Source organism: Lagopus leucura, unplaced genomic scaffold (genome assembly GCF_019238085.1).
Source record: "Lagopus leucura isolate 7727_CA_CO unplaced genomic scaffold, USGS_WTPT01 Super-Scaffold_100017, whole genome shotgun sequence".
In the NCBI taxonomy this organism is placed as follows: domain Eukaryota; kingdom Metazoa; phylum Chordata; class Aves; order Galliformes; family Phasianidae; genus Lagopus; species Lagopus leucura.
Window position 1 is genome coordinate 14,943,147 of NW_024962271.1, and position 12,308 is coordinate 14,955,454.

Here is a 12,308-nt window from a genome sequence, read left to right on the forward strand (position 1 = left end):
CTAGGGTCCTTTGCAATGGGTCTTCTGCTCCAGGGATCCCTGTGTTTGCCTTGACACAGAGTGACGTTGCTCAGTGGTCACCCCTTGCTGACTTTGCATACGTTTTCCTTTCCCTTTTCCTTTAAACCTTTGAGCCAGTCTGATTCTGGGATACCTGCAGCAGGTGCAGCCCCTTGGGGCAGGGAGGTGATGTTGAAGAGTGCAGTCTGTGCAAAGGAAGGGGCTGTAGGGAGCATCCCATCATAGCACTGGCCTTTGCACCTCTTCAGGTGGCTGCTTCGTCAGGCTTGCTGCTGGTGCTTCGTTAGAGAATGCTGTCCTGCAAAGACTTTGCCTGAGCTGCTTGATGCCTCTGAGCTTTGTGTCCTGGACTGAGATTCACATCAGTCTCTCTCTCTGAGCAGGGCACTTATGTGTAAGCATCTTCACGTGCCCTGCAAGCACCTCCAAGGTCTGCAGCACATACAGCTTGCCTTCTCTCGGTGCATGTTAAAAAGCATCAATTACATTTCTCCAGCTCGTGCAGCAGCTGTTACACAGATAAGGCAAGATCTGTGTATATCCAGGGCTGCTCAGCTGTCTGTGATGGTTGTGGTGTTCCACCACTCCACTTAGATGGAAGTAGTGGGGCAGTAAGCTATGGCTGGGGTGAGGGATGTAGAGGACACCTTTATATAGGGGGGAACATCCCCTCCTTTGTGCCTGTGTCCTGTTTCACCTTTTGTAACTCTATCCTTCCATTTCCACCTCACAGGTGATCAAGTACACATTGGACCCCGTCTGGAAGCCGTTCACTGTGCCTTTAGTGTCACTGTGTGATGGAGATGTGGAGAAGCTGATCAAGGTAACGACGGCCCTTTGGCTTCCTCTTGGGATGAGAGGAGACCTTGTGGCAGCCTACAGCTTTCTTGCAGAGAAGTGGATCTCTGCTCTCTGGTGTCAGCAGTCTGAGGAGCTGTGACTGGGGAGGGTCAGGTGAGGGTTATAGGGAAAGGTTCTGCACCAGAGAATGGTGGGCTCAGAACAGCTCCCTAGGGCAGCGGGCATGGGCCTGAGCTGCTGGAGCTCAAGGAGCGTTGGGGCACTGCTCTCAGCTGTAGGATTTGGGTGGTGCTGTGTGGAGCCAGGGGTTGGGCTCGGTGATCCTTGTGGGTCCCTTCCAACTTGGGATGTTCTGTGATTCTAGGTCATGTGTTACGACTACGACAGTGACGGGGGGCACGACTTCATTGGGGAGTTTCAGACCTCAGTGGCCAGGATGTGTGAAGCCCAAGATGCCTTTCCAGTAAGTGCCGACGTGTTTTCTGTGCAGGATGGGGCAAGGGCAGTGGTGGCCACGTTGTTCCTTGGGGCTGGAGGTGGGTTTTGGTGCTTGCACTGAGACTTTCAGCCTGTGCTGAGGAGGCTCTGAGATGAGGAAGAACTGCTTTTTCCTCACATCTACACAGCAAACGATTCAGGTCATTGCTTTAGCTGAAATAGATGTCTGAGTTAGAAAGTATGAAGGCAGTCTTATCTGAAAATCTAAGATTTGTCTGAAGCAACACTTGAAGATGCCTTGTTGCCTGGGGAGGGGGGCAATGGAGGGGGTGTTCCCTGCACGCCCGTGCTGCTGTGCATGACATGCCAGAGCACATGACTTGGGTGCAGCTGGGGACATCCCTTTGCTTCCTCCCCTCGTGTGGCTTGGTTGCTGCCTTGCTTGTGTAAGTCCTAGTGCCTCGGGGAGCAGCATTTGGGCAGAGACCAGGGCTGCACCCAGAAAGGTCAGGCACTCCATGCCCCGCACATCTGCGCTCCAGCTGCTGGGGGCTCTGGCTCCGAAGCAAGCAGTCTCAGTGCTGGGTACCACATGCCAGCATCCCTTCTCCCCGAGGCAGCTCCTCGTGACCTGTCTCTTCCTTTCATCTGGCCACGCTGATGTGGGTAAATACAGAAGCAGGAGCAGGGATGCTCTTGCCGCAGAGCAGGCACCGCACGTTTGCAGATGGGAATGAGAAGATGAGAACTTGAGTCCCCTCTGCTGCTGTAGCATCGCTTCTCTTGCCTCAAAGCTTCGCTGTTTTCATTGGCCTCCATCCAGCCCATTGGACAGGAGGGTTGGTGAGGACCACTGGCACCAATGTGATTTTGGGGTCAGGTGGCCAGCAGTAAAACAGCAGCAAAATTTCCTGTGCTTACAGCAAGGAGTTAACCATGAATTCTCACCTCTGAGATCCAAAGGAAAAAAGCACTGCTTGCAATCCTCGTGTTGTTGGTTTCTGCCATAAATGCTCTCCAGGCTATGGTCTCCTGCTCTGCTGAATCGCCCAGGGCCTGGCCACATTCCCTATTAGCTGGAGCAGCTCCCACCGTGGGGCCTTCAGCGTAATCCAGCTGCTTGATTTCTGCCCTAGAGGATTTTTATTTTTGTTTTTACTTTTTTGTTGGGCATGCTGGTATTTGACCTATGCTGGGACATGAGATGGCTGAAATACTCAGCCAAATATGCCTTTTTTTTTTTTTTTTTTTTTTTTTGGTACATGCTTCCAGAGCTGCAGTTTTGAGCCTGTTTGCAAGCAGCTCCGTCTGCTTTTGCTGGCTGGCTGGAAGCAGCTCAGCAGTGCTGTGCATTCCCTGGCCACGGTGGTCCCATCAGAGCTGCATGGAGGCAAAATAGGGGCACTGTAGGATCTGGGAACCTGTTTGTCAGAGCTGACTCTTCCAGCCCAGGTGTGCCCAGCTGATCTCAGACTGATCCTGGGTGCACCTGATCTGGGGGTCTGAGCTGGAGAGAGTTGTTCGGTGTCCAGAGACTGCAGGAATGATGAGTCCACAGCCCACATTTAGACTTTGTTTTTTGATAAGAGGTTTTATTCAAATGGTTTTAGATTTAAAAATAAAAAAAAAATGCAGCCATTATTTTCTGAATATAGAAAAAGCATTTATTTCCCAAGAGCTTCAGAGGAACAGCTGTGGCCTGCCCTAGCTATCAATGAGCTTGTCCTTGCTATTCCAGCAGTGGGGAAGGCACAGCAGCAGTTCTGTTTTGCAGTTAGCTTTGGGTAACAGCTTCTCTCTTACAGCTAGAACTAGAGTGCATTAACCCCAAAAAGCAAAAGAAGAAAAAGAATTACAAGAACTCTGGGATCATCATCGTCAAGTCCTGCAAGGTGAGCACAATGCTGGGATGTTTCTTTGGTAGGTTTTGGGACTTTATATTGCACTGAGCTTCCCACCCCTTCTGTCTCCAGTGCTCTTGGGTTTTCAAGTGCACATACAATGGGGCACGAGTGAAGGCAATTTTCCTTTTTTTGGGTTCTCCTCCCCTTGGAATAGGATTTGCAGCTCTTTGCTCTCTGTCGTGCCATGGCTGTGTCCCTGGTGCCATGTGCATGGATCGCTGTGGATGGCCTAAGCTACATCACACGTAGCTTAGGAAGTGCTGGAATGCTGCTTTGAAAGACCCCAGTGGTCACAGAATCATTGATGTTGGATGAGACCACTAAGATCACCAAATCCAGCTCCACCCCCACCCCTCACCATGCCCACTGACCACGTCCCTCAGTGCCACTTCTCCACAGTTCTTGAACACCCCCAGGGACAGTGACTCCCCCACCTCCCCTGATCCTTCCTACATGCTTTGCCGCATGGATGGAGCTCCCTGAAGGTCCAAAAACACAGTGATGGGAGGCCTGGGTGATTTCAGTGGTGTTTTCTTTTCCTGCAGTAGCGAAGATTGCTGATACACTTTGCTTTCTATTTTATTTCAGATCACCAGAGATTTCTCATTCCTGGACTACATCCTGGGAGGCTGCCAGCTGATGTTCACTGTAAGGACTTTGGCTTGCTGTTTGTCCAATAGTGGTAATAAATATGTCATGATCAAAGTTGCTGAAGGGAGGTGCTGTAGGAGGCTGCCCTGGGGCCAGCTGCATCCTGCTGGCTTAGCAGGGTGGGATTTCACAGCAATGAGGAGCTTGCTCCATCTTGCTGTTAAACCATGTGGTACTGGTACTGGCATCAGTACTGCAGCGCTCAGACGTACAACCTGCTGCTGCTGAGGATGAGAGTCCCATGGAGTCCTTTACAAATTTCTACCAGCATCTCTGCCCGTCGCTGTGTTAACTGGCATCCAGATTGCTGAGAGAGGCCTGGGTGTTTTGAACCCAGCTCAGAGGCTCTGGGCTGTTAACGATGCATTTCTGCATTTTTATTTGCATTTCCACCCTCACTCGGGCTGGAGCACCAGTGGTTTGTCAAGAGGAATTACAAGGAGACGTTACAGCCCTGAGTGAACCCACCACAGAACAGAAGTGTTGTTTTTTTTCCCCCCATTAGCTTTCTAATTTCTGAAAACTTTTCTGCTGCAGCACCCAGCGAGCGCTGGGCACACGCAGTCATTTCAGCTTTTATTTTGTTGTCTTGTCTGAAAACATGGGGGGGGGAGGAGGAGGAAGAGTTACCATAGAAACAGGAACAAGTGCAAGAGCTCTTTATGTGCCATTCTGCTGCTGTGCGTGAAGGTCTTGGTGCTGGGGAGTGAATAGGAAGGGAAAATCATCCAGTTTATTGGTAGCACAGAGCTGTTGTGCAAATTAGTTGGAATGCTGAAATCTCGCTCGTTGAGGTCTGCTGGTAATGGGAAATGCTGGAATTTTCTCCTCCCAAGGCACCTGGTTCAGTTTCTGCTCTCCTACGTGGCTCTCAGCATGTTTTGCATGGCGCCTCAGTTTCTTTATTGTGCTCTGACCAAGTGTGGCTTGGCTGCTTCTGTTTCATTGGAGCAGTGAGCTATAAGACCATCAATCTCATGCTGAAGAGGTCAGGTTTTACTGGGCTTCTCGCATGATCCTCTGCTGCCATCCTGAAGGGATGAGCCCAGGGAGGGCAGTGGCCCCTGGGACTCTTCCCATCCCCAGCTGCTCCATGCTGCAGGGGATGTCTTGTCATCCCCACCCCTGGCTTTGACCCAGCCCAGGAGCCGAGTTTTTCCTCTCTCATTACAGATACAGAGCAAAATCCCCTGCAAATCCCCTGAGCTCAATTTAGCCACCAAAGTTATTTTGGGTTTTTCCTATTTGCTCTGCAAACAAGGCGAATGCAGGCACGCCGTCTGCTCGTCTCTTCCTCGCTCTTCCCTCCCAGTCATTTCAAATCTGGTGGTTCATCGCCTCGCTGCATCTGACCACATTTAACTGGATCTGAGATCTCGGATATGCATTCCTACAAATGTCTTTAAATAGCGTGGAGGAGGGAGAAGCACGAGTGCCTTGCTGACAAAGCAGGAACTTGGCCTGCATTGGACTCAGGAGAAGCACTGTGTAGGGTAGCTGTAGGGAAAGCTCAGCTCAGGGTTGTGTCTCTTGGGACAGAAGAGGCCTTGAACCCAACAAAAGCCCAGGCAACCCTGCCTGGTTTGGTGTCCATGGAGCTCCTTGCTTGGCAGATGGGCAGCAGACTTCAGCATGAACCCTGGTGGTGGTGACTTGCTTCTTTGGGACGCCATGTCTGTGATTCTTGATGGTAAAAAATTTGGGTATCGTAGTGAATTACTTTGTCGAACCTTGCTTTTTTAGGTTTGTTGTTTTTTTTAGGGAGGGTAAATTTGTCAAACTTGCCAAAATTGGAGGTTTGGGTTGTGATGGGGCTGTGCCTGGGCCTCACCGTCGTCCGTCTGCAGTGGAGAATGGGAGGATAGGTTTGTAGTGGTGACTGCTAACAGAAGGCAGTCTGTGCTTCCCTCAGGTTGGGATCGACTTCACTGCCTCCAATGGGAACCCACGGGACCCCTCCTCTTTGCACTACATCAACCCCATGGGAACAAATGAATACCTGTCGGCCATCTGGGCTGTTGGGCAGATCATCCAGGACTATGACTCGTAAGTGCTGTGCCTTTCTGCCTCTCCCATTGCTTTGCAGGCATTCCCCTGGCTTCCCGACGAGCTGCTGGGATGCATGTCACCCCTTTCTGTGGCTTGACTTTCCGCCCATGGAGCAGGGGGAAACGATGCCCTGCTTTTGGGAAACTCCGTGGAAGAAAATTGTGGTGTACATTGTGATGGGGGCACTGCAATGACAAGAGCACATAAGGGACAGAGTTTCTCCTCTCCCCATCAGCACTGTGGAGTGTGATGGTGCTCAAGCAGACAGGGAGCTGCGTTCCTGGAGCTGGTGGGATGGCGACAGTTTGGTGTGCTGAAGTGCATGCAGGCATCCCTTGTGTGCGTGGAAATCCACTCATGTTTTCTTCCCTTGCAGAGACAAAATGTTTCCTGCTCTGGGATTCGGTGCCCAGCTCCCACCAGACTGGAAGGTAACGTGTGGCAGCGATCTGTGTGCTTGAAACACTTCTGTCCTGAGAGGTTCTGTGCAGGAGCAGAGCTGGGGCATGGAGCATGCTAGGTTTGTAGGGAGATGTGAGGTGAGGATGGAGTGCAGGCAGCCAGGCTGGCACTCAAGGCTCCCTGGCACTGATACTTTTGTTGCTGATTAATCTTGCTGGTGGGAGGCAGGAGCAATCATGGGGCCGTGGATGAGTGTATTAGGTTGCAGTGAGATCTGGCCAGAGGATGGGAGCTGGGCAGCCTCCAGATGATGCTGTGTGGGCAGTGCCTACAGGCTGTGGCAGCACGTTAGGGCAGGGAATTGAGTGTTCAGGGGGTTGAAGCCACCACGGTCTGTGTCAGGCTGTGCTGGAGTATCAGCGGCACACAGCAGCATGAGGAGCCTGCTGGAGCCAGTATTCTCACCATGAGCACTGCTCCTGGCTGGAGGCTTCAAGAAGTGGGGCTGAGGAATTGCACATGCACCTGGAGCCATTGCTGGACCTCCCTTCCTCCAGTGTTTTCACAACATAACGTATTTAGCCCCTGATGGTCACTACAGCCCCAGAGTGCCTCCAGTCTTTACCTCTTTAACAAACTCCTCTGTGTTGGCGAGCATCTGGTCAGATGCAGAAATACATCTCCTCTGGTCAGTTTGTCTGGTGTCTGGACCAGGAAATTCTCCTCAACACACTCCAGGATTCCTTGGGATTGCTTACAGCCTGTGCCTTGGCATCCCCTGCTTCTGCACCCCACTTCTTCCCAGAGATTGAGGACAACTGGGGGCATTTTAACCACGTACAGAAGTCCCACAGGACCAGTCCAGCACTGCTTGTCACAGCCATAGGAGGCACCACCAGCTGCAGGTGACACTGCTCATCCAGCTTCCCCTTTTACATGGCCTCGCATCTCTCAGCTGCCCACAACCACAGGGCAGAGCCCAGGGGCTCTCATGGCTCCACCATGCTGAGGCAGACTGCTCTCTGTGGCAGCCAGAATCCCTGTGATTCACGTGGGAGTTGCTGCTGTTGCCACTGTCTGGAGTCCATCCCTCCCTGCGCACACTGGAGCTGATTCATCCCAATTGGCCACCAAATGTTTCAGGTCTGTCGCTTCCCTAGATTCTGTGGGAAAATCTTGGTGAGCAGCTTCCGAGGAATAACGGCTGCCAGCTACCACCAGGGGATTTATTGTTTGTGGAGAGAAATGGGAATGGAAAAAGCAGCGGGGCTGGAAGGAGCACAGCGTGCAGGGATGAGTGGCTTCAGAACCCACGTGCTGAAACCCAAGGCCGGTGTTGGGGCAGGCCGGTGGGGAGCTGCGTGCCCAGTGCCCTGTGTCCTGGCAGCGGGTGAACCGATGGCCGTTGTGCATTGCAGACGAGGCTGAAAATGGGAAAGGTGGTTAGAGATCTCAGTCGTGGATGTTGTGCTTTGTTCTCGTCGCTCTCCTGTTGCCATGGCATCGCCAAACGCTTTCAAAGAACCAGTCGGAGTGAGATATTTTGCACACAAAAGTCTCGTTGGAAATGTCAAAGAACATCTTGCAATGTAACAGCTCTGTAAAGAGCCTCGAGCGGTTTCCCGGTAGGAAGCAGATGGGTTTTGGTTGCTGGGGGATGAGGTGGCCCTGCAGAGGGTGATGCTCGAAACTGAAGCCCCACCAACTACCCCATCTCCTGGGCTGGGGCTTGGGCACATCTGCGGTTCCTGGTGGGAGAAGATGGAGCTTCCACCCACAACCACCCCATCCAGAGGGCACAGCCAGGCTGCACGTGTGGACACCCCACCCTCTGGGGCTGCTGGAAGGGGTTGCTCCCAGTTGGGAAAGGTCCTGCACTTGGACATGGCTTAGTGGGCATGGTGGTGATGGGTTGGGGTTGGACTGGATGGTCTTAGAGGTCTTGTCCAACCTCAATGATTCTGTATACCTCTGGGTACACCCAACAGGGAATGAGTTCCCTGCCTCCCCCCCCCCTTTTTTTTTTTTTTATAACTTTATTATTTTGAAGCCCTGTTGAATTCCTGTTGGATTTTCTAGCAGATATATATATGTGTGTGTGTGTGTATGTATATATATATATATATATATATAAAATCTGTACAAACTCAAGAGGAGGTTTTGAAGCATTTCAGCCACACAGGGGGAGTGCTCCATGTAGTGCTGCAAAAAGTGAGGAAAACAGCTCCAAACTGCTTCTCTGCTGCTTAAAAGAAAGAGAACCCCCCCTTTCTCAATTGCAAAACATGGAAGCATTTCTGTTTACCTTCTCTATAAATACTCGCATGGCAAAATTTGGAGTGTCTTCTAAAAAAAAAAAAAACCAGCCCCAAAACAGTGAGCCCTTTAACGACTGAAAATCCAGAAATCTGAAGTAGGACACGTTGCCCAAAATTGAGGCTTCCACCAGAAATGGTGTGTGAAAAACAAGTCGCGTGTTTCAGAGTGTGCCTCAAGTTGCCTATGGTGTGAATGGGATCGTTGCTGGCTGTGCTTACGGGCATGGAGGCACCTGAGCAGGTCGGTGCCATCCTCCTGTACGGCAGCTCATCGGCTTTGCAGCACGCCAGAGTTTTAGCCTGACCTACTTTTGTTTGTTTGTGTCGTTTCTCACCCCACGGTGCCTTGCAAAAATAGTTTCTGCTGCTTTCGACACAATGCCCATTCTAATTGGAAAGTCTGAACCAGATGCGTGCTGCTTTCGCAGTCTCGGGAGGACTTGGGCTTCACACGGCAATGTAGAGGACATTCATTCTGCCAGCGCTGTGAGTACGCATGTCCTGAAGCCATCCCTGGGCTGAGAACCACAGCGAACCACCACCCTCGTGAGAGGAAGAAAACAGCCTTGTTTTGTAACTACGGCATGGAGTTTTTTGTTTGGGAGCCCTTGCAACCAGTGGGCTGAGATCCCATATCGTGCCTTTGGCTCCCAGAAGTCTGAAAGAGGGAGCTGTGTGTCCTCGGTGCTGCTCAGAGCCCATTTGCTCCTCGCTGTGTCTGAATCAGAGAGTGAGGAATGCCTCAGCCCCCAGATCTGGTGGTTCTTCCCCGAGCAAGCGGTCACCCCGTGCCAACATTGGCAAGGTTCACACTGGAGTACGGGAGCCCTGAGCCTCTCTTGCACCCAAGCCATTGAATTACACTTTCAAAGCAACCGTTCTCCAGTTTTTATTTTAATTTTTTTATGGTTTCTGTCTGCAGGCACTTCCTAGAGGAGTACATTTGGAGGGTTTCTGCTGTTGGTTTCTCTGGCATGGCTGGTGCTACAAGCTGGGCTCTCTACCCGTGTCACAGGGGACCTCCTTTTGAGGGCATCTCCTTCAGCTTGGGAGGAAGGGAAACTCATGGGCTTTGCACCTGCTTTGCAGGGATGGTTCTGTGGTCGTCACCTCTCCTGTACTGCTTGTCATCACGACCCAGATCATGAGGCTAATCGTGTGCAATAGGATGAAGTCGTTTCTTCTGGTGTGATGTGTGTTCTCCCTCTGGGCAGCCAGCAGGAAGCCATGGGGACAGCCTGCTGTCACCACTGGTGGTGTGATAATGTCATGATGGGAGTGGGAAGCCGGAGGAACCAGTCCAGTCCATCCCCAGCCTTGACCACATTTATCTTTGCTCCTTGCTGTAGAACAGCAGAGGGTGGGGAAGCACTGCTGGCCCAACGGGACAAACTTGTGTGATACTGCATCAGCTGAACTGATGGAGAGCACTGTGCTCTGCCTCTGTGCTAATTCATATCTCTTCTCCACAGGTATCCCATGAGTTTGCCATTAACTTCAACCCCACAAACCCTTTCTGTTCAGGTGAGTGCCTGACAGGCTTTCATATGCCTTCAGTGTCTTCTGTCTTTCCTCCTGGGCTTCTCCAGTAACTTATCACAGGAGTTTTCCAAGGTCAGTTCAGAGACAGCCTTTAGCATGGAAGCAGAGCAGCTACTACGGGTTCACTCAGTGGAAAGCAGAGAAGATCTGGGGGTGTGTAGGAGGTCCCAGGGCAAAATGCAACTGGATTGAAACAGCATAAAAATAACGCCTTCGTTCTGGGTGTCCTACCAGCCGTCTGCTGGTGAGAAACACAAGGGCTGCTTAGCAGATGGGGAATTCAGGCTTAATACTTCTGTAGCTCATTTAGCAACTGAGAGCCAATAGCAGTCATTGCTGAAGAGCTATTCTAACCATAGACAGTGAGGGCAACCTTGAGCTGCCAAGGCCATCTGTGTTGACCTCTGCTTCACCCTAGCAGAACAGGAGCTCGGTGATAAAGAAAGCCTTTTTGGGTTTCTTTGTTCTCCTGGTTTATTAGAGTGGGGGGAAGGACAGAAAGATCTTCCTGGGCAGCTCTGTTGGACGGCAGAAGCAGAAGGGTCTCTGGTGACCTGCAGGACAAAGTATTGCTTCCGAACAGCCTGGGAGCATTCAAGGTGTTTCTGGGATGTTTCAGCTTCTGCACTGCCCCATGTCTGTGTGGTGTTTTGTTAAGCTCAGAGATCAGCTGCTTTTCTTTTTTGCTCCTCCTCTTTGCCAGATTTTGAGATTTTTGCAGAAACAAGAGGAAAGCCTTTGGTTGTGGGTGCTGTGAAGCCTCTCACCAGAGAAGGTGTGAGGATCTGCTGCAAAGTGGCTGAGGAGCAAAGCCCTGATTTTAGAACATTTGCATAGAAGTGGATGAAACTTCATGATCTGGATGAGTTTGGAGGAAAAAGATATTTTGAACTTGAGCTCCCTTGGCATTACTAGCTCATCATCCTCTACTTGATCAGACAGTGATAGGACTGGAGAGGGGGAAGCAGTTTTAAATTAAAAGTGGGGAGATTTAGGTGAGATGGGGAATTGTTTCACTTAGAGGGCAGTGAGGCACTGGAGCTGGCTGCGCAGAGAAGGTGTGGAGCCCCAGCCCACGAGGCGTTCCAGGCCAGGCTGAATGGGGCATTGAGGAAACCTGATCTAGCAGGAGGTGTCCCTGCCCATGGCATGGGTGTGACATCTTGTTGGAACGAGATGATTTTTAATGTCCCTCCCAACCTCAGTCAATCTATGGTGCTGCAATCATGCTTGGAGTATGTGGTGGCTGGCTTGTGCTGTTGCACGTTGTGATTTTGGGCTTCTCTGGTTTGCCCACAGGTGTGGAGGGCATTGTCCAAGCGTACTCAGCCTGCCTGCCTCACATCCGCTTCTACGGACCCACCAACTTCTCCCCCATTGTCAACCACGTGGCCCGCTTTGCGGCTCAGGCAACCCAGCAGGAGACTGCATCTGTAAGTCCTGCTTTCCTCTGACTACTGTGTGGTGTGGCCGCTGTGACCTGGGGCCTTGCTTTCATGTCAGGAGAGATGAGGCTGTGGGAGAGGCGGTGCGGAGCCAGGCTCCATCTGGGCTATATATAGGAGAAAGTTTCTTGTTTGGGTTTGGCAACTACTCCAACAGTTTGCCACTCTGCCAGGCAGGTGGTGGGTTGCATCACCGATGGATGCTGAGCATCTCGTGGCTGCTATGGCATCACTGCTGGGCTTCCTTCCTTCCCCGAGGACATGGCATGCTCAATAGACAAAGCTGGCTGGCGAGACCAGACTATTTAGGGGAGCTGGGGATGAAAGCTGCCTGCAAACAATTGTGGGAAGATCTCCCCATCCCTTGTGGCTGACTTGCATCTGCTGTTCCATTGCCCCATGCTGGTGAATGGAAAGGGCTTGGAGGAGAGTTAGAACTAACCCTGCCTGTGAAGCCCAGCCGTGGGCTCTCATCTGGCTGTCGTCGCTTCACAGAGAGAACGTCAACAAAACAATGCAGAAACTCAACAGCCAACAGAACGGCAGCTGTGGAAAATCAGAAATTACTGGGGAGAGAAATGAGGTGGGGTGGGGAATGCCATGATTTGAGTGAGCCTTGGATTTATACGAATGAGCGGAGTGTTTTGCCCCCCTTATCTCAAAGAGGATCCAGCAGCCCTAGATGATAGCAAGAGTTGACCAGGTGTGGAGCAGCTCCCAGGCGAGAAGTGATAAGG

General features: G+C 51.5%; 1 protein-coding gene across 2 annotated transcripts in view; it reads left to right on the forward strand.

Annotated features, from left to right (window-relative positions):
• CPNE2 (copine 2) overlaps positions 1 to 12,308 on the forward strand; it is a 39,493-nt gene that overhangs the window by 23,222 nt on the left and 3,963 nt on the right. For both annotated transcript variants that reach the window (XM_042876971.1, XM_042876972.1), the window contains exons 7-14: positions 755 to 844; positions 1,187 to 1,285; positions 3,066 to 3,152; positions 3,753 to 3,812; positions 5,728 to 5,861; positions 6,241 to 6,295; positions 10,057 to 10,108; positions 11,426 to 11,559. In XM_042876971.1, the coding sequence (XP_042732905.1) occupies positions 755 to 844; positions 1,187 to 1,285; positions 3,066 to 3,152; positions 3,753 to 3,812; positions 5,728 to 5,861; positions 6,241 to 6,295; positions 10,057 to 10,108; positions 11,426 to 11,559 (711 nt within the window). The remainder of the gene's footprint in view (positions 1 to 754; positions 845 to 1,186; positions 1,286 to 3,065; positions 3,153 to 3,752; positions 3,813 to 5,727; positions 5,862 to 6,240; positions 6,296 to 10,056; positions 10,109 to 11,425; positions 11,560 to 12,308) is intronic.